This window comes from Oncorhynchus nerka, linkage group LG13, assembly GCF_034236695.1.
Source record: "Oncorhynchus nerka isolate Pitt River linkage group LG13, Oner_Uvic_2.0, whole genome shotgun sequence".
NCBI classification, from domain to species: domain Eukaryota; kingdom Metazoa; phylum Chordata; class Actinopteri; order Salmoniformes; family Salmonidae; genus Oncorhynchus; species Oncorhynchus nerka.
In genome coordinates, this window is record NC_088408.1 from 23127137 (window position 1) to 23149301 (window position 22165).

Below are 22165 nucleotides of genomic sequence, written 5' to 3' on the forward strand. Positions count from 1 at the left end.
TATTGGAATTGTACAGTATTTCAATTGAATGTTTCAAGGACAAAATGAAATGTATTTAGCTATTATTTTTGTAGTGGGAACAGTAACATGAGTAATCTAAAAAATACTTAAGGAAAATGTTTTTATTTGTATGTCGAACACATATAATAAAGTATGCATTAAGTTGTCTAATAGAACACACATAATATAATAAAGTATGCATTAAGTTGTCTGTAATAGAATACACATGTCAAAAACAAATGTAGACATTAATAAATGCATTTATATAGCTTCCAAAACATTTTTTTGCAATGGAGGAGTACCAAGATGGCTTCACGGCTTCTTCAATACAGCGCACCCTGTCAGTTATCCAGAGTTTATACACATTGGTTTAAACGCAGCCAGAGTAACACGCACACACAGAAGCATACATTTAATCAAATCCTGGGTGTCTAATGTGGCTTTGTCCCTTCGTCTGCACTACTGCTAACATTGCCATTTTGCACTCATCAATCCCGTTCTTCAGAATTCAGATGGAGAAGATGTAACTTTCGTTCAATGCACGGCACGCCCATTTCCTCGAGACAGGTGGTTTGGTGCAGTGTGTTTTAGCCATGATTTTATTGCCACCTAGTGCTCAATGATGGAAACAGACTCGAACCTTCTCTTACATTTACATTACATTTAAGTCATTTAGCAGACGCTCTTATCCAGAGCGACTTACAAATTGGTGCATTCACCTTATGACCTCCAGTGGAACAGTAGTGCATCTAAATCTTTTCAGGGGGAGGGGGGGGTGAGAGGGATTACTTTATCCGGAGGGGGATTACTCTTAATGGCTAGGTGTGATGATAGGAGATACTTTTGTATGTATAGCGTATGTGGACACCCCTTCAAATTAGTGGATTCGGCTATTTCAGCCACACCCTTTGCTGATGTGTATAAAATAAAGCACACAACAATCTCCATAGACAAACATTAGCAGTAGAATGGCTTTACTGAAGAGCTCAGTGACTTTCAATGTGGCACTGTCATTGGATGCCACCTTTCCAACAAGTCAGTTCTTCAATTTCCTGCCCTGCTAGAGCTGCCCGGTCAACTGTAAGTGCTGATATAGGACACAAGCTCACAGAATAGGACTGCCTAGTAGTGAAGCGCATAAAAGTCATCTGTCCTCTGTTGCAACACTCACTATGAGTTCCAAACTGCCTCTGGAAGCAACATCAGCACAATAACTGTTCTTCAGGAGCTTCATGAAATTGGTTTCCATGGCCGAGCAGCCTAAGATCACTATGCGCAATGCCAAGCGTCGCCTGGAGTGGCTTAAAGCTCGCCACCATTGGACTCTGTAGCAGTGTAAAATATGTTCTCTGGAGTGATGGATCACGCTTCACCATCTGGCAGTCTGGGTTTGGCGGATGCCAGGAGAAAGTTACCTGCCCCAATGCATAGTGCCAACTGTCAAGTTTGGTGGAGGAGGAATAATGGTTGCAGGCTGTTTTTTAATTGTTCGTGCTAGGCCCCTTAGTTCCAGTGAAGGGAAATCTTAATGCTACAGCATACAATGAAATTCTAGACGATTCTGTGCTTCCAACTTTGTGGGAAAAGTTTGGGGAAGGACCTTTCCTGTTTCAGCATGACAATGCCCCTGTGCACAAAGTGAGGTCCACAGAAATTGTTTGTTGAGATCGGTGTGGAAGAACTTGACTGGCCTGCACAGAGCCCTGACCTCAACTCCATCAAACACGTTTGGGATGAATTGGAATGTCACCTGTGCGCCAGGCCTCATCGCCCAACATCACTGCTTGACCTCACTAATGCTCTTGTGGCTGAATGGAAGCAATTTTTTCAATATCTAGTGGAAAGCTTTCCCAGGAGATTGGAGGCTGTTACACCAACAAAGGGAGGACCAACTCCATGTTAATACTCATGATTTTTGGAATAAGATGTTCGACGAGAAGGTGTCCACATACTTTTGGTCAAGTAATGTATTATGTTTCCAAGAACTTGTTTTACTCTATGATCAGAAATGTCTGGTCTTTAATGGATTCATTTTTCAGATGGGAGTTGTAGTTTAACTACACATAAGGGTAACGCTTTTTGCCTAGATGGAAACTCAGTCCCATGATTCTCTTGGCTACTACTGCAAGGACACGCCTACGCTAAATAAAACCATCGACGGTAATCCTTCATTACAAGAACTTGATGCGGGTACTTTCTGACTGTTAGCTAGCTAGTATTTGCACTGTTATAATCAGAACATGGACAACTCGGGGAAAGAGAAGGAAGCGATTCAGCTTATGGCTGACGCTGACAAGAAAGTGAAAACTTCTGGCTCGTTCTTGGGAGGCATGTTTGGGTAAGAACGATGTCAATAGGGCTACCGTTAGCTAGCGCATCATCAGTAAGCATGCTAATATCTTGCTAAATCAAACTCTCTGGGTATTATTTGTAGCTACCGTTAGAGGTTAATCATTGGCACCAGGCCATGTAGCTATATAATGCTATTAAATGTACATACCTCAGTCTAAGTATGCCGTAGTAAATGCATCATAAAAATAACGAGCTAGTAGCTAACTACATCATCATGAAGTCTGAGTTAAACCAGTTGGCTAGCTAGCAATACCATTGAGCCTTCTAAATAGCAAACTACCTATTTTAAAACGTCCTATCTAGTCAGCTAATCTAAGCCTTGAAATATGCAGTCAACGGCACTCTGTCGAATTTGGGCAGTGGCTCAGATGTTAACTAGCTACCTATGCATCTTTTGGATGATTTGTGCACATCATATTAATGTAGCTACTGACACTGTCTACCACAAACCTGATAAATGAATCCCTTTTCAAGTGTATGTAAACAACGTAGCAGCCAGTCACGACCCTTGGGCCTGTGCAATGAAAGCTAGCTAAAAACGGCTATGGCCCATACATTTTAATTGTTCTAATTGCATTTAACGCCTACTTACAAGAAATAAAATATAGGGTCATTTTGATACAGCACATCAATTCGGTCTTGTTTTTTCTCCAACCCTTTCTGAGTGTATATATCTATAAGTGTAATCTTATATGCCACCTTTGTGTGACATATTTATAAATGCATTTGCCAGTAATTTATTCCAATAGAGGAGTAGGATAGGAGTAGATGTCTGCCAATTCTAAGGCAACTGCAATGCAGGCCAGTCAGGTTAGTCTCTGGTGCATATAGCCAACCAGACTTGGGAGGATCCCCAATTTAGTAGCCTGTCAGTACCGTACAATATTAGTGAACAGAAGAATACTGTTGTGTACTTACACTAAGACTTACTGCATTCAGTTCCTGGAAGACAACTAATTGTCTTCTTAATTAAATGAAATGGCTCTCAAATGTACCCCCTAAGGGGGAAAGCAATGTAATGGTAGAGGTCTAAATCTGACACATTTTACTCACCCTCATTAGAGAGAACCTCCCTATATGTCTGGCCTCAGGGCACAGTCTTTCTACTGTACTATATTGGTGGAAAACCATTAACATGCTGTGATGACAATCGTATCAGTTTAAGGTATATCCATTTAGCATCAGTAATCCCTCGTTGCTGTGTAGATTGTCAGAGTGTTTAATTTGGTATGATCAATGACTGAATGTAATTTAACACTTTTTTTTGACTGCAACTAGGCCATGTAGCTAGAGATCTAATCAACAGGAACAGCTGTCAAACTTGCAGCATACCAGACATCAAATAAGGATGTCTGGTATGCTGCATCAAATAAGGATGTCTGGTATGCTGCATCAAATAAGGATGGACACAGGGTAGGGCGTAGCCGGACACAATGTGTTCAATCTATGTGAGTGATTCAAGTCAGATTGGGGACATTGATTTGAGTAGGCTGGTTAGCGTATCAGTGACCTGTGGTGTGGACAGTGATTTCTGTTTTGATCAGGCTAAAGAGAGTGTGAGATGGGACTATGTTGCTTTAAGTCTAAGAAGTGACCCACAACATATCTACTCCACTCTATGCTCAGGGTGCCTGTATGACGACGACAATGGCTGTGTTCAAGAGCATCAAAACCGTGATGTATAATGGATAAATTGAGACTGGCTGACTGATCCACAAATAATATTGAGTAGTTATTTATGATGCAAGGTGATTTGTAGATTAAAAGTCGTTAGCAATGTCAAACGCACGCAATGATGTCATCCTGGTCAGAGCATCATTCGTCTACAGCTGGAGGAAACTCATAGGGAGTCAGGTCTGGTAGTAGATCCAAGAGAAATCTATCAGCACTGTCCAACATGGTCAGCTGACTGATGTCTTCACTCTATGCAGCATAAGAGCCTGGTCAATAGAAAGTGCTTGGTTGATGAAAGCACTGCACTGCATTTTCAGATATTTTCCACCACATTGTGTCGGTCTGTTAATCCTATGTATTTTTCTCTCTCCAGCGGACCTCATAAAGTGGAGGAGGCGTGTGAAATGTACTGCAGAGCAGCCAACATGTTCAAGATGGCCAAGAACTGGAACGGTACACTTCTGTCTGCGCTATTTCACACTAAACACGGTTGACCTTGATGGAATGATTTGCCCATTAGTTATTGCATATTGTGTCAGAGCCGAGGTGTGTGTGCATCTTTGACGAAGGGTTTAATTAAAATAGAAATGTTATTTAAACGCTGTCAGTTTAGGAAGACTCGGTTGTCCCTTTTCCAGTTGACTCTATAGATAGGCTAGATGTCTGTAATTTCCAGTAGCCTACACACATGAAAGACTGTGGCAATGTGCTGCCCTCTGTGTGGTGGCAGGGAGTCATTACAACTGTAGTAGAGCAGCGCTATTCTTGGAGGGCTTCGAGGAACACTATTCTTGGAGGGCTTCGAGGAACACTATTCTTGGAGGGCCCAATGAATTTGCTTCATGTTACTTGTGTGTGTCATTCCATCTCCCCAGCTGCTGGTAATGCGTTCTGCCAGGCCGCCCGGATCCACATGCAGCTTCAGAACAAACACGACTCGGCCACCAGCTTCATCGATGCAGGAAACGCCTTCAAAAAGTCTGACCCCAACGGTGAGACACACAACCAATCAATCAATGTGGTCAGCAAGCAGGATAACATGATAACATGCATACAGTACATGCAGAAGAAAGTCAAAATGATCAGTAATTAACATGCACCACACAATCAGTCACTTGTCTGCAGTAATTCTCCCCAAACTGCCTGCTTTAACTTTAATTTTCTACATTTGTCCCTTATGAAAGCAGCAAGAACATGTAGTGAATCTGTTGTTGGGTTTTAATTTCTCAGGGATAATAGAAGTCAGTGGTATGAGTCAGTCAGATACATCCACAGGCAGCAGTGGGAGTTGAGGCTCTAGAGCTGTAACTGGAGCAGACTGGGTTCCAGTTACAGTCTACAGCGACAATTCCAGTCATTTCTTAGTGACTCGTGATATGTCCCTGTCTCTGGTAGTGTGTCAGAAATCAGGCCACCCAGTATAGGTTGTCTGTTTGTATCTGACTTGGGCCAATCATAATCTGCCCCAGGGTTAGATCAGAGGAGATAGAGCCCTGCTATGTTGCAAACCAATTGTACTTGAGTACCATACAATAAATATCTATTGAATTGGAGTAGAATCGAGAAGCTCTCCAGTGCTCCCTCTCCACCTTTGGTATGATTAATACTGTAGAGCCGTGGGGCTCACCCACCAGGGGCTCACCCACCAGCAGTGGTGGCGATGGAATTCTAGCCTAGCGTATATCCTCCTAGCTAGATTCACATTTTTTACATTTAAGTCATTTAGCAGACGCTCTTATCCAGAGCGACTTACAAATTGGTGCTTTCACCTTATGACATCCAGTGGAACAGCCACTTTACAATAGTGCATCTAGGTATTTTAAGGGGGTGGGAGAAGGATTACTTTATCCTATCCTAGGTATTCCTTAAAGAGGTGGGGTTTCAGGTGTCTCCGGAAGGTGGTGATTGACTCCGCTGTCCTGGCGTCGTGAGGGAGTTTGTTCCACCATTGGGGGGCCAGAGCAGCGAACAGTTTTGACTGGGCTGAGCGGGAACTGTACTTCCTCAGTGGTAGGGAGGCGAGCAGGCCAGAGGTGGATGAACGCAGTGCCCTTGTTTGGGTGTAGGGCCTGATCAGAGCCTGGAGGTACTGAGGTGCCGTTCCCCTCACAGCTCCGTAGGCAAGCATCATGGTCTTGTAGCGGATGCGAGCTTCAACTGGAAGCCAGTGGAGAGAGCGGAGGAGCGGGGTGACGTGAGAGAACTTGGGAAGGTTGAACACCAGACGGGCTGCGGCGTTCTGGATGAGTTGTAGGGGTTTAATGGCACAGGCAGGGAGCCCAGCCAACAGCGAGTTGCAGTAATCCAGACGGGAGATGACAAGTGCCTGGATTAGGACCTGCGCCGCTTCCTGTGTGAGGCAGGGTCGTACTCTGCGGATGTTGTAGAGCATGAACCTACAGGAACGGGCCACCGCCTTGATGTTATTTGAGAACGACAGGGTGTTGTCCAGGATCACGCCAAGGTTCTTAGCGCTCTGGGACGAGGACACAGATTCAAAACACAGCCAGATGCAAGGAGAAATTATTGAATGTTATATAACCTTGACCTAACCCTGGAGTACAATACAATGAATATTATTTAAGATTTATAACATTTTCAGATACTCTGGTTTAGGTTATGTGAGCAGAGTTGAACGATCGGAAGTCCTTTCCAACCGTTCTGCTGAAAAACGCTCCTCGCTCACAGGAAGAAACATAACCTCCCACTCAATTCTCTCCATTCATTAACATTACAATGTAACCAACACCCATCAATTTGTGACTACTTAGACCTACCATTTGGTTTTGAAGTATTGAAACCAAACTATATGATTTGAATGAAAAGTATTATTATAAACATGAAAAAGGGAAAATATTAAACAGCACATAAACACTCTAAATAGGTCAGGAGCCAGACAGCCTAAAATGATTTAGGCTATATTATTCAAATGATTTCAAGTCTATAGCCTACAAAGAAATGCATTGTGAAGCATTTGCGAGTGTGACACACTAGGCTGGTAGGGACTCGGGGACATTAAGCACTCTGCATTTAAACAGCATTTTGCTGTATTAAATCATAGTCTATAAATTGCGCATATAGGCTGTGACTTGGAATTAAATACAAATTAAACAACAAATGCCTTATTAGGCTCAGTCTACCTTGCCTTTGAATTCATCTTTAGAAACACCAGATTGGCCAGTCTGGCTTCAGGCTCATGCAATGGTGTCTGGAGAGCAGCAGAGAATATCCTCTCCACACTTGCAGAGCCACTGGGTGTGCTAAACACCCTTTAGCCAGGCTGGACAGGGATGCAGAGTTTTCTTTTTTTCTATAGGTAGGTCTTTAGGCAAAGTAACCCAATCACAATGGAAAGCTCCTTGAAAGAGGACCTATTGGGCCAAAATCAATGATGGTCTAGTCTAGTGTATAGATAATAGAACAAAAATGAAAACTTTTAAGAGATCTGATTATTTTTGTTTTTATAAATATTTTGCTACAATGACACACTTAGTTATCTACCCACCTTGTTCCTTTCTGTTAGCATGAGCATGTAGTAAATACAACTTGTTTTCAGGAAATGTGTTTTCAGATTCCACAATGATTCTTTAGTGTGGACACATCACCACACTCCCTCTCTTGCTGTTGGTCCTCATCTTTGTAAGTCACCTTGATTTAGCACCTGTGTGTTTTATCAGTTTCTATGGAAAATATTTTGAACTCCCATGACAGTAACTAAAGCAAGGGGCTATAGCAGCACACAAGTAGACTACAAATGCATGCTGGGCCGGGCATGCCCTGAGCTCGTGAAGTGAGCACTACTGGAGCGAATTCAGAACTGGAGAGAAGGCTGACGCTCCAGCCTTTGGCAATCTTGCGCCGTGCTCCAGTCAAATTGGGCACGCTCTGCACCTCGCTCTGCTCACATACTCTGACCTAAACTAAGAAAGGGAAATGGGAGCTCAGAGGTGACAAAATAATCGTAATGCAAATTAATTTATTGTGCTTTCACTTTTTTCCAGAACTCTCCTTTTGGATGTGAACATTTTGACTGTTGTAATATGTATCTAACCTGCTCTATTTGATACTTTCTCTACCAGTCTAACTCTGCCCTCTTCCTTTAATGCTGCCAATAGAGGCTATCAAGTGCTTAAACGCAGCCGTTGATATATACACAGACATGGTAAGACAGACACTCAGAGACTGGGACATGCTTGGCCAGAACCAGACAATGCATTGTCATCACAGATTATTTTCTTGTCTGGAATGATCCTTTTAGCCGTAGTTGTAAAACTGTTCTGATAATGCTGGTTCTCCTCTTTACTTCCAATGCTATTCTCTCACTAGCACCCTGCCTATAGTGTAGCCTAGTCCCCTTGAGGATGCTCCTCTCTGTTTCAAGAGGGCAATGTATTGTATCATTAGTACGGTGTGGACACTCGAGGTCTGAAGGCCATTTCAACTGAAACATTTGTATTGTGATGCAGGTTAAGTTTAAGGACTTGGCTATCTGTCTGTATACTTACAGCTGTATTTATGACTGGAGTGGCTCTTCTCCATAACGTCATTTAGTGATGATTTCACGCCTCTGTCCACTTAGTAATGATCAGGACCCAGAGTATTTCCTTGTCTGGCCACATTAGTAAGGTAAAACTCCCGGCTCCAGTATTAATTCCTGTCCTGTGTTTTGCTCATCCAGGGAAGGTTCACCATCGCAGCCAAACACCACATCACCATCGCAGAGATCTACGAGTCAGAACTGGTGGATATAGAGAAGGTATGTTTTAATGTTGTATATGGACTAATAAGGTGCTCATCTGTGTATAGCAAGAGTAAAATACACTATTTGGAATAGTTGACCAGTTTCATTTCCTTATTGGTGATTAAAAAAAGTTTACATTACAAATAAAATTCCTTTGCAATTTCTGGATTTTTACACCAACTGTTTTGGTTTCCCATCCCCCTGGTCCTGTTCTAGGCCATCGCCCACTATGAGCAGGCAGCAGACTACTACAAAGGAGAGGAGTCCAACAGTTCTGCCAACAAGTGTCTGCTGAAGGTGGGGGCCTATGCCGCTCAGTTAGAACAATACGCCAAGGCCATCGAGATCTACGAACAGGTGTGTCCCACCTCTGCATGCACTGATTTGTATATTAGTGGTTTCCCAATTTAAATTGATGAACACAGTGAATCAACAGTCTGTCTCTCTCCAGGTGGGATCCAGCACCATGGATAACCCCCTGCTGAAATACAGCGCCAAAGAGTACTTCTTCAAAGCTTCTCTGTGTCACTTCATCGTGGATGAACTCAACGCCAAGGTCAGTTAGCAATTAGCAGCATCATGTCCACTACACCAGAGGGTTCAGTCCTTTTTACTCATTAAATGACTGCTCATTAATTTCTGCAGCTTGCTGTGGAGAAGTACGAGGAGATGTTCCCAGCTTTTTCCGACTCAAGAGAGTGCAAACTGTTGAAGGTAGGTTGGTGACTCCACCGAAAGCCTTCTATTTGTTAATTGGATCCCTTTTGTCAGGGATCATCAACTTGATTCAGCTGTGCGCAGATCGTTTTTTTCTTAAACAGATGGTCAGGGGGTCAGATAATTGACTAAAACATCATTTCAAACCGTGCTTACAGTAGTATATGGTCACATACAGGACCAGTCAAACATTTGGACACCTACTCATTCCAGGGGTTTTCTTTATTTTTTTTACTATTCTTCAATGTAGCCACCCTTTGCCTTCATGACAGCTTTGCACACTTGACATTCTCTCAACCAGCTTCATGCATTTCAATTAACAGGTGTGCCTTAAGTTAATTTGTCATTTCTTTTCTTTTGAGTCAATCAGTTGTGTTGTGACAAGGTAGGGGTGGTATACAGAAGATAGTCCTATTTGGTAAAAGACCAAGTCCATATTATGGCAAAAACAGCTCAAATAAGCAAAGTGAAACAATAGTCCATCATTACTTTGAGACATTAAGGTCAGTCAATATGGAAAATTAAGAACTGTGAAGCGCTATGATGAAACTGGCTCTTGTGAGCACCGTCACAGGAAAGGAAGAACCAGAGTTACCTCTGCTGCAGAGGATAGGTTCATTAGTTACCAACCTCAGAAATTGCAGCCCAAAAAAATGCTTCACTGAGTTCAAGTAACAGACATCTCAACATCAACTGTTCAGAGGAGACTGCATGAATCAGGCCTTTATGGTTGAATTGCTGAAAAGAAACCACTACTAAAGGACACCAATAATAAGAAGACTTGCTTGGGCCAAGAAATACGAGCAATTGACATTAGACTGGTGGAAATATGTCGTTTTGGTCTGATTAGTCCAAATTTGAGATTTTTGGTTCCAACCGCTGTGTCTTTGTGAGACTCAGAGTAGGTGAACGAATTATCTCCACATGTGTGGTTCCCACCATGAAGCGTGGGGGGTGATTTGCTGGTGACCCTGTCAGTGATTTATTTAGAATTCAAGGCACACTTAACCAGCATGGCTACCACATCTTTCTGCAGCGACACTCCATCCCCTCTGGTTTGCGCTTAGTGGGACTATCATTTGTTTTTCAATAGGACAATGACCCAACACCCCTCCAGGCTGTGTAAGGGCTATTTGACCAAGAAGGAGAGTGGTGCCTCAGATGACCTGGCCTCCTCAATCACCCAACCTCACGGCAATTGATATGGTTTGCTACGAGTTGGACGGCAGAGTGAAGGAAAAGCAGCCAACAAGTGCTCAGCATGTGGGAACTCCTTCAAGACTGTTGGAAAAACATTCCAGATGAAGCTGGTTGAGAGAATGCCAAGTGTGTGCAAAACTGTCAAGGCAAAGGGTGGCTACTTTGAAGAATCTCAAATATTAAATCTATTTTGATTAAACTTTATTTTTGGCTACTGCATGATTCCGTGTGTTATTTCAGTTATTCTACAATGTAGAAAATGGTAACATTTCAAGAAAAACCCTTGAATGAGTAGGTGTCCAAACTTTTGACTGGTACTGTATGCCTCAAAATGCCTGGGAATACTTTGGAACAGATTTCTGATTTGCTGGTGTTTTGACAGTCTTATGTCCAACAAGACATAATAACTTTGGGGCCAAATAAACTTACCTGTGGGCTTCCAGTTGAGTAGCACTGCATTATGGTGTTGGTCAGGGTAATGGATTGATGTCACAGTATAATAGATCGCAACGCACTTGCATAGTATGACATATGTCATCCACTACCAATGTGTGCCTCTGATGCATGGCAGCCATTTTGTGGAAGCCACCTGACAACCTTAAATCACCGTTTTACAGAAACTCCTGGACGCTCATGAGGAACAGAACTGTGAAGCTTTCACTGACGCAGTAAGTCTTCATTTTAGATTGATTCACCAGGCTAGCTCCTTTTGTCGTTGCTTATAATTGAATTAGTGAAAGTCAGGTATTCAGTACATGTCTTTCATGATTAGTCATTCAATATGTAATTATTTAATGGAGGGGGGGGGTGGAATTCTTTGTTTGAAGAACAGGTTCTTAGACTTCATATTATTCCCTCCTTCAGATTAAAGAGTTTGATTCCATCTCTCGTCTGGACCAATGGCAGACTACCATGCTGCTGCGCATCAAGAAGACCATCCAGGGGGATGAGGGGGACCTGAAGTGAGACTACACTGCGGGAACACATCACCACAGGGGCACACATCATGGCATGCCACCCACTCTCCATTACCCCCCCCCCCCCCCCCTCTTACACTCACATTGTTTTTGTGCAATGTCGAGGTTCTTATAGTTACACTATGAGTTAACTTAAGCTGCAATGTGTAGGCCTATAGAGAATCTGTAGAAGAGTATGTGTACCCTGTTTATTCCAAATGTTATGTTGAATTCTATTATATGAAGGTATCAGTTGCTCTCGTATTAATATTGCCAAACCCTAGTTAGGATGTGGATCTACAGTCGTACCTCTTCATGGAGGATATTGCCTGTACATTTCCTGTCTAGTGGTGAGTAACCTCAGTAGGGCAGAGAGGTGTTCCCCTAATGCATAAACACTGCATGATTTGTACAGTTGTAATTAATTATTCTATAGTTTAGCACGTGACTAATCTAGAAATGAGTATTTAAATATATTTAAAGATGACTTATGATGTTGTAAGCTTTTTTCCATTCTTTCCTTGGTTTCCAACTTGAAAATGTCTTAAAGGGATTTAGAAAGGAAATGTCCATTACTTCCAATATCATAAATGGTTGTTGTAAACTAAAGAATTTGAGCCTGAGTGATGACAATGAATTTGTTTCATATCCAAAACAGCCAGGAACAATGTCAGCCTGCATATCAAGCTTCTTTCAGGTGGAATAGTGCCCTTTTTTATTTGGTCTGAGAATGGACAGTAATAAAGTCAGCCTGCATATCAAGCTTCTTTCAGGTGGAATAGTGCCCTTTTTTATTTGGTCTGAGAATGGACAGTAATAAAGTCAGCCTGCATATCAAGCTTCTTTCAGGTGGAATAGTGCCCTTTTTTATTTGGTCTGAGAATGGACAGTAATAAAGATATCTATAATTCTCTGTTAAGGCTCAGTACTGATATTGCTTTTTGTCAAACAGAAAAAGGAAAATCCATCTGAAGACATCACTCCACACAGTTTGAATATGATATGTACAGTACCAGTCAAGTTTGGACACAATATTTATACAATATTTTCTACATTGTAGAATAGTGAAGCCATCAAAACTATGAAATAACACAGAATCATGTAACAACCAAAAAAGTGTTAAACAAGTCAAAGTATTTTTTTATTTGAAATTATTCAAAGTAGCCAGCCTTTGCCTTGACAGTTTTGCACATTCTTGGCATTCTCTCAACCAGCTTCATGAGGAATGCTTTTCCAATAGACTTGAAGGAGTTCCCACATATGCTGAGGTGATTTTCCTTCACTCTGCGGTCCAACTCACCCCAAACCATATCAATTGGGTTGAGGTCGGGTAATTGTGGAGGCCAGGTCATCTGATGCAGCACTCCATCAGTCTCCTCCTTCGTCAAATAGCCCTTACACAGCCTGGAGGTGTGTTGGATCATTGCACTGTTGGAAAAACAAATTATAGTCACACTAAGCACAAACCAGCTGGGATGGCATATCGCTGCAGAATGCTGTAGTAGTCATATTGGTTAAGTGTGCCTTGAATTCTAAATAAATCAGTGTCATCAGCAAAGCCCCCCACACCATCACACCTCAAAATCAAATGTTATTTGTCACATACACATGGTTAGCAGATGTTAATGTGAGTGTAGCGAAATGCTTGTGCTTCTAGTTCCCACAATGCAGTAATAACCAACGAGTAATCTAACTAACAATTCCAAAACTACTACCTTATACACACAAGTGTAAAGGGATAAAGAATATGTACATAAAGATATATGAATGAGTGATGGTACAGAGCGGCATAGGCAAGATGCAGTAGATGGTATCGAGTACAGTATATACATATGAGATGAGTATGTAAACAAAGTGGCATAGTTTAAAGTGGCTAGTGATACATATATTACATAAAGATGCAGTAGATGATATAGTACAGTATATACGTATACATAAATAATGTAGGGTATGTAAACATATTAAGTAGCATTGTTTAAAGTGGCTAGTGATATATAGAGGACACAGAGAAGGGGACAGAGACAGTGGATCCATCCAGAGAGATGACACCGCCCCGTATGTGGTGACAATGCGTAGGTGGGTCCCTGCCGGCATCTCTGTCTGGATGACCGTGAACCCACCCAGGGTGGTGTGGCTGACCAGGGTGATGGTCCCTGGGTCGCCCCAGTTGGCTGAAAGGGTGAAAGGCTCACCATGTACCAACATGGCCCCCTCCTGGAGCCTACCTCCAACTCCACTCTCCACCTCAACGCTGTCTTAGAGCTCAGTGCCCTGTTACACACAAGACCGGTGTGCCGCACGCCGCCTCCCGAATGCACCTAGCAGTAGAGAAGAGTAGATATTTATTGTCTCAATTAATGATTAGACTTGCAGCAAATAGAAACTGAAGAGGAAATACCATGTTCATATATTGTAGTTTATTTGGTTTAGCCATTTACAGCTCTAGTTAAAAGTAATGCACTAAGGAAACAGGACGTCAATACAGAGAATCCTACATAAAAGTGCTACAAAAGCAATCCCAAATGCCCCGACTGAGACCAGTCCTAACCTGTCGTTGGAGGCGCGTCACGTCCTTCATGCGTTTGAAAGTCTTGGTGCAGACGTCGCAGGGGTACACTCTCGTCACTGTGGACGTGTCTCTGATGGATCCTCGGTTTCAAAGGTTGGCAAAAGTCTGCTGGCAGGTGTCATAACGGTATGTCACCTCCCCCTGCACACCGTGGCTCGTCCTGGTGGTCATGGTAACAATGGAGGAGTGTAGTTATTAGAGATGTGATCAGAACAACAATGAAAATAGTTGAGATTTTAGGTTTTCTAAGTGCTTTACATTTGACAGTACATTGGGCTCCCCTCATTTGCAAACCCAACAATCCATCCAACAAACGTGTAACTAATGTGTAATGTCCAACTCCACCTACTTGATGTGCTTCAGGTAGCTATTCTCATAGTGGAAGGTCTGTTGACACTTGTCACACTTGTTTTGGTTGTCAGCATGTCTAGATGATCTGGTGAGGGCAACTTCCTCACCCATCGCTTCCTTCCTGGGGAAGAAAAGTGAGTCATCAGGACAATCCTCGGGTATATCTCCTTCCACATTATCGACGTCTGTTGACCTCAGCCCCGCCCCCTCTTTTTCAGGCAGCAGCTCTGGAAGGGCCTCTCCTGCCTCCCTTCTGTGTAATAACAATAATCACCACAATCAATTGGATTTATACAGCACTTTTTCAAAATGCTTCACACACCTCAAAGCATGTCACCATAGCAACTACCTGTGTATTCGCAGTGTTCTCCTCTTGACCGGCTGTCTTGGTCTGAGTGTTGTCAGGCAGATCCTCCCGTCTGCGTCTTGGTCTGGTCCTTCATCTTCCTCATGTACTTCTTCTTAGGAATGTCAACGAAGACTCTGCGGCCTGCCAGCCTGTTACTTCTCCTCCCAGAGATCTCAGCATCTTCATTCACCTCTGATTTCTCCTCCTCGGCTTTGACGACCGGGACCGTTGCCCTTTTCAACGTCCTCTCTGGTCTTGTTGGATAGGTCGGCCTCTTGGTGGAGGCTCTTTTGGGAATTTTGTTTACTCCGACCCCCAGCACCCCCTCCTCTACATTATCCAAATCAGCCTCCATGTCTTGTGACATGGATGATTTAGCCTCGTGAGGCTTTTACACTCGAACAGTGTCGCCACTTCACACACCAATCTTGTCTTCAGCAAACTTTTCATCCACCTCCAGTTTGCCAGTGTATATATATTCCAAGGACCAGGTATAATCAGTGTTTCGGACGTTCCCCAGGAATAGTTTCTTAGGTGGGTCCGGGGCCAGTAGGATGTTCTTGAAGTAGCCGCTGGAGGCAGCTCGTACCACCTGGTGAGCCTCAAATTCCTCCAGCCCACCATGGAAGGCCACCTGGACTGTGACATCACACAGGTGGCTGTACAGTCTCAGCTGGTGAATTGACTGAAGCATGTCTTCATGGTGGGAGGCTGAGGAGAGCTGGACCACTTGATCACTCATGTTTCATACTGTCAGTAGTGGAAAAAGTACCCAATTTTCATACTTGAGTAAAAGTAAAGATACCCAAGTAGAAAATGACTCAAAAGAAAGTGAAAGTTTCACTGTAAAATACTACAAGTAAGCCTCTAAAAGTGTTTGATTTTAAATATACTTAACTATCAAAAGTAAAAGCATAAATCATTTTAAATTGCTCAAATGTTAATGTTTTTTTTTAAATTTACAGCCAGGGGCACACTCCAACACTCAGACATAATTTTTAAAGAAGCATGTGTGTTTAGTGAGTCCGCCAGATTAGAGGCAGTTGGGATGACCAGGGATTTTCTCTGGACCGTTTTCCAGTCCTGATAAACATTCAAAATATAACTGGTACTTTTTGGTGTCAGTGAAAAATATTGGAGTAAAAAGTTCATTCTTTTCTTTAGGAATGTAGTGAAGTAAAAGTTGTCAAAAATGTAAATAGTAAAGGTTCAGATTCCCCCCCCCCCAAAAGATATAAATAGTACTTTAAAGTACTTTTACTTAAGTACTTTACACCACTGCATACTGTTGATAAACAAATGCTTACAAGAACATATCAATAATCATGCAACGTAATAGCAATCAACTTCTGGCTGAAGTGAACTCTTTTTTTTAAATAGTGACCATCATGTAACTTCTCAATTAGTGTGACTATATGAATTATATCTAGATATTAACATAGCTAGTTAGCTATCAAACTATAATGGTTTAGGCCTATGCTTGGGGTTATCTAGTTAGATATATAGTTAGGTGGCTGGTTAGCTGGCTAGCTAGACGGTTGGAAAAAGCTACGTTAGGTAAGATCAGAAACGAGTTTGACAATCAGCTGCTTATTGTTTTCACTGGCTAGCCGTCAAAACATTGTACGCGGGGAAATGTCATATACTTGTAGCTAGCTAGTTCATTTAATAGCAAACAAATGAGTCAGCAGCAAGCTAAACTAGCTAGCTAGAAAAAAAGCCACGGCAACAATCTGACTAGTCAAAGGCAGAAAAACGATTGATGGTTGTTTTTCAATAAAGCACTTTATCTTGCAGTGTTTCAATGTTATGATCAGCAAGCAACAGTGAACTATGTGCAACGAACGTGTACGCATCTCAACCAGCTATTTTACCGTAAACTCGGTAAAATGACAGCCCTTCACAGATCCATCGTAACGGAAGTATTTTCTGTTAAATCTGCACCCGATATCGATGACATAAATCATTATTAGACTATAATACAGATCAGGGTGTCTCAATATCTTTTCAAATTGAAGACATGTCCTTCGTCATTACGCAGAAGAAAAACAAAACATTTTGAGAAACATGTCTTTTGAATGGCCAGCCTTGAATTCAGAGATTAGAGAATTACATTCCTTTTTTAAAATCAGTATCCACATGGTGGTGCCATTTAATTGTATTTCAATGTTGTGCCATCAGGCCTGAAGACCTGGCCTTGCCTCTGCAGAGAAGCTGTAAGGCAGCTCCTGGATAAGTGCAAACACTGTAGTTATAGTCTTCTTCAGTCTGGACCTTGATTATTTGAATTATGGGTGTTAGTGCTGGGCTGGAACAAAAGCCTGCACACCCAGGACTTGAAGTTAGAGATCCCTGGTATTCTCATGTATTAATTTATTGTAAAAGTTGGACATTTTGCCTGAGAGGAGCAATAAAACAGAAGCCTTGATAGTTGATTCAACTTGAACCCCATCCACCTCACAAATCAGCCCCATGTTTTCCAAAATGTAGTCTGTTATTCCAAGGTTGTATGCTAAGCTACTTTAGGAGGAATCACTGGGGGCCTGTGAAGCTGCCAGTGGTTTTTTATTGACAGAGGAAATCCATATACCTTACATTTCCCATAATGACTTCTGCAAGCATTCGGCCTCTTCCGGTGTTGGTGAGTCATCCTGCTAGTGCGCTACTAAGGGCAGGATGCTGTGGTTTTCAGCTCTGGCCTGGAGGCTAGCCACCACCTCTGCCTGTCTGCTGTGCCGGGACACATACACACACACACAAACACGTACTCAGACGCACGCAAGTATGCACACACACCGGTTGCATCTCAAAGTATTCCCTATTCCCCATGTAGTGCACTACTTCTGACCAGAGTCCCCCCCTGCATTCGGCCATGTTTTCTCTGCCACAGGGCGAGACTCCTCCATGCAACCAAAATATCACCGCTGACGTCGAGTGGTACACAAACAACGGGACAAAACATCCACTGTGTGAGAGGAGAAAACAAACCCCCAAACGTTGAAAATACATTTTCTTTTGGGGGTTTTAGAGGACATTCTCATAAACACTCAGTGGCTAAAGGGAATTCAGGCAGGGTTTGTCAGCTGAGATCATGCAAACACTTTGATTTGGAGCAGGTTAGACTGTGTCCCCGTAAGACCTCTCCATAATTGCCTGGTAGCCTACGTTGAGTCATAATTCAAGCAGATGATGAACTAAAAGGCTGTCGGTGAAGACCAGAACTTTACATGGAGCTGCGCTACTGCCCCCCCCCCTCTCTCTCTCTCACTTTTTTTCTCTCTCTCTCTCTCTCTCTCTCTCTCTCTCTCTCTCTCTCACTTTTTCTCTCTCTCTCACTTTCTCTCTCTCTCTCTCACACTTTTCTCTCTCTCTCTCTCTCTCTCTCTCTCTCTCTCTCTCTCTCTCTCTCTCTCTCTCTCACACACACACACACACACACACACACACACACCCTGGGGCTAATGCCAGACCGAGCCGACTCTGTCCAACTCTGCATTCATTCTGTGTTGACTCTCAATTCTGTCTCATTGAGAAGTGTACCCTGTTTTATGAAATAACTTATTAATGAAGGCTCTTGAATAGCCTACAGTAACACTTTATATATGGAACATAGCGGACTTAAAAATGCTATATTCCGTCTTTGTTTAGCTTGTGGAGATGTGGGGGAGGCTTATAGTTGTTTTTGTGAATTATTATTTACCCATAATTACAGTATGTAAGCCATGGAACTGGAGCCAGATAGGTCACTGAAAATGCACTGTGTTTCTGTAGCTCTGTCAAGGCTAAGGCCCTGACTCCCCGATACGCCTTATAACTGCCAGGATACACACAGGCCATTCCAGATCTGTCACACACATACACACGCACATGCACGGACACATGTACGCACGTACAGACACACACACACACACACATGCCGTTCTGACCTGTCACTAGTAGCTTCTCTCACCGTCTAACTCTCACTCGATCCCTTTTTTCCTTCATTCTTTAGTGGCTGGGTTCCAAACCACAGACAGGCTGTCCAGAAGTGGAGGCTGATGGGAGGAGCTATAGGAGGACGAGCTTATTGTAATGGCTGGAATGGAATCAATGGAACGGTATCAAACATGTCTCCGCTCCATTCATTCCGTCCTCCTATAGCTCCTCCCTCCAGCCTCCTCTGCTGTCCAGAATATAGCTGCAACTCATTAAGTAGACATACAATTAGTATGTATAAACCCAATGATTCAGATGTTGGACAGTAGGACAATGTTTCTTCTATTTTTCTTCTCTTTTTGTTTTTTGCAAGAAACAGGGGTCGGGGGCAATTGACAATGAGATTTTGCAATATATTGCAACTTCTATTTAGTTCAAGCTATGAGTGCAGATTAAGTTGTTTTGGAGAGTGACATGTAGGAGGGTGGGGACATTAATAAATATGAATAGACAAACAGTTAGGGTCATTCCACATCTGGCCCTTCATTCCCCTGAGTGCTTTGTGACAGACAACCGCACACGGATAAAGAACACACTGATAAAGCTAGGAGCACAATATCTATCCATCCCTCTATAAATAGTTTCTATAGCCTTCGGAAAAGCGACGTTTTTCTCGACTGAGTCGGAAATAACTTTCCTTTCATTGATGAAAAGATAGAATGGCATTCAATGGTGAATTTACTTTCAGAATGGCCTCCGGGTCACTGGCTCTGTTCAACAGTGCTCTCCTCCCTCGGTCTCTCCTTGAGCTGTCTTTGTGTGGCTCTATAGTGTAACTGTATACAGCTCTTAGCACCTCAGGAGAGACAGACACCACGTTTATGTGCTGCTCAGAAATAGCACCTTTATCAGTGCATGAAATACCAACCACCTTAACCATTGAGAATGTGTGGGAGGTTAGAGGAGACATTTTGTGTGGTTATGACATTATGTTGTGACAGAAATACATGGACATTGTAATTGATGATATGTGTAGGTGGATTATGTAAACTCCTTTCTGTATATATTTTTTAAGGTAACTGCCGATGAAATGTGAAAATGATTGAAGGACTATCCAATTATTTAAGTTCTATCCAAGTGCCTAGATGTTGGGGACAGTGATACAATAAAACATTTGCACTTGGGTCCATCATGTTCCTTTTTCCTCTCGCAGTTCTCTCGCAGTTGTTGACAGATAGCAAGTGTTTCCTGGTTTAGCATAAACACAGCAGCAGGTGGTGTCACCTCCTCACTCTTTCCCAGCATGCAGTTCTACTATCTGAACACATTCCCAGAGAGTCGAAACTTCACAACTACCTCTCCATTGGTATATCTACATCCATCCGTTCCTCCCCCTTCCTTCCTCCCTCGCGTCTTCTCCCTCTCTTCCATAGATTGCATCATTAGTCTGTCTCCCGGCCTCCTCCGCTTGGGCCTCTATGGTCAAACACACACACCCTCCCCCATTGCGGGGCGTGAGGCTTCCTCCTGCCGTTGGTTTCATTGGCGGCAGCAGGAATTTCATGGTTGGTTAGAGACCAGAATTCTGGAGGCTGGCCAGCTGCTCTACATAGACTCTCTCTCTCTCAAGTAAACTTCCTCCCTATATCTCTCTACATTCTCTCTCTCAACTCAACCTCCTCCATATATCTCTTTACATCTCTCTCTCTCTCTCTCTCTCTCTCTCTCTCTCTCAACTCAACCTCCTCCCTCTATCTCTCTACATCTCTCTTCTTCCTTTTAGACTCCCCCTTTCTTTACCTCTCTATCTCTCAATCCTCCACATCAACCCCATACTTACCCTCTTCATCTCCATTTCTCCCTTTCCTCTCTTCCCTCTCCCGCCTTCCTCCCCCTTTCTGTCTCTTTCTCTCTCTTTGCCTCTAGTTCATCTCTCTTTTGCTTCTTCCCTTACTAGCTCTCTCTCTCCCTTTCCACAGCAGCCAGACTAACCCTCTTTTTTCTCTCATTCTTTTCCTCCCTCTTCCCTCTCTCCTTCCCTGCCCCCAAAGTCAGAAATATCCTGTGGTTTAGGTTTGATCCCTCCGGATACGCCTTCACATAGAACACACACACACACACACACACACACACACACACACACACACACACACAACCACACTCGTAAACTCATAACTCCTGTGCGGCAGCTTCTCACAGAGGGGTGTTGCAGGCCCTGGTTAACCCTTCGTTCACCCATCCTAGAGCTGCACAACGTGGCAGCAGTCCAACTCTTGTATAACCAGCTTGGTGAATTAACAGTGGTTATCTGGTCATCCTTTCATCCGCTCACTGTTTTATTGACAAAAAAGAAAAGACTCCCAAATGTTATTTGGGCAACACACGACAGTACCACTACACTCTGCTTGTTGACACAACAGCTCAGATGGAGTGGTTTTCAAATAAGCAACTGTTCAAACCATTTCATTCCGCCATATTTCTTCCACCTATCCAGAGCAATCAGACTTTTTTGCAATGAAATACAAACAACCTGTGTACAGTGCCTTGCGAAAGTATTCGGCCCCCTTGAACTTTGCGACCTTTTGCCACATTTCAGGCTTCAAACATAAAGATATAAAACTGTATTTTTTTGTGAAGAATCAACAACAAGTGGGACACAATCATGAAGTGGAACGACATTTATTGGATATTTCAAAATTTTAACAAATCAAAAACTGAAAAATTGGGCGTGCAAAATTATTCAGCCCCCTTAAGTTAATACTTTGCAGCGCCACCTTTTGCTGCGATTACAGCTGTAAGTCGCTTGGGGTATGTCTCTATCAGTTTTGCACATCGAGAGACTGAAATTTTTTCCCATTCCTCCTTGCAAAACAGCTCGAGCTCAGTGAGGTTGGATGGAGAGCATTTGTGAACAGCAGTTTTCAGTTCTTTCCACAGATTCTCGATTGGATTCAGGTCTGGACTTTGACTTGGCCATTCTAACACCTGGATATGTTTATTTTTGACCCATTCCATTGTAGATTTTGCTTTATGTTTTGGATCATTGTCTTGTTGGAAGACAAATCTCCATCCCAGTCTCAGGTCTTTTGCAGACTTCTTCCAGAATGGTCCTGTATTTGGCTCCATCCATCTTCCCATCAATTTTAACCATCTTCCCTGTCCCTGCTGAAGAAAAGCAGGCCCAAACCATGATGCTGCCACCAAAATGTTTGACAGTGGGGATGGTGTGTTCAGGGTGATGAGCTATGTTGCTTTTACGCCAAACATAACGTTTTGCATTGATGCCAAAAAGTTCAATTTTGGTTTCATCTGACCAGAGCACCTTCTTCCACATGTTTGGT

At 42.8% G+C, this 22165-nt stretch overlaps 1 protein-coding gene and 1 long non-coding RNA gene across 2 annotated transcripts; one reads left to right on the top strand and one right to left on the bottom strand.

The window, feature by feature from the left end:
* Positions 1-2138: 2138 nt before the first annotated feature.
* LOC115139222 (beta-soluble NSF attachment protein-like) lies at positions 2139-12553 on the top strand. Its single transcript, XM_029676373.2, has 10 exons — positions 2139-2338; positions 4400-4479; positions 4902-5018; positions 8142-8188; positions 8705-8782; positions 8984-9124; positions 9219-9323; positions 9413-9481; positions 11302-11352; positions 11549-12553. Exons 1-10 carry the CDS (start codon positions 2241-2243, stop codon positions 11648-11650), a joined length of 888 nt encoding a protein of 295 aa, XP_029532233.1. The 5' UTR covers positions 2139-2240; the 3' UTR covers positions 11651-12553.
* A 201-nt stretch (positions 12554-12754) lies between these two features.
* Positions 12755-15781, bottom strand: LOC115140457 (uncharacterized). The gene is made up of 5 exons (XR_003865232.2): positions 14910-15781; positions 14559-14681; positions 14189-14369; positions 13833-13958; positions 12755-13068 (listed from the first exon to the last, which is right to left on the bottom strand). It is a non-coding gene; the product is annotated as an uncharacterized LOC115140457 (long non-coding RNA).
* Between the last annotated feature and the right edge of the window lie 6384 nt (positions 15782-22165).

Excerpts from the sequence above, each read along its gene's own strand:
- LOC115139222 (XM_029676373.2), top strand. The coding sequence starts at position 2,241 with ATGGACAACTCGGGGAAAGAGAAGGAAGCGATTCAGCTTATGGCTGAC. Across the intron at positions 2,339-4,399 it reads TTCTTGGGAGGCATGTTTGG|CGGACCTCATAAAGTGGAGG; the intron begins GTAAGAACGATG and ends TTCTCTCTCCAG. Across the intron at positions 8,783-8,983 it reads AACTGGTGGATATAGAGAAG|GCCATCGCCCACTATGAGCA; the intron begins GTATGTTTTAAT and ends GTCCTGTTCTAG.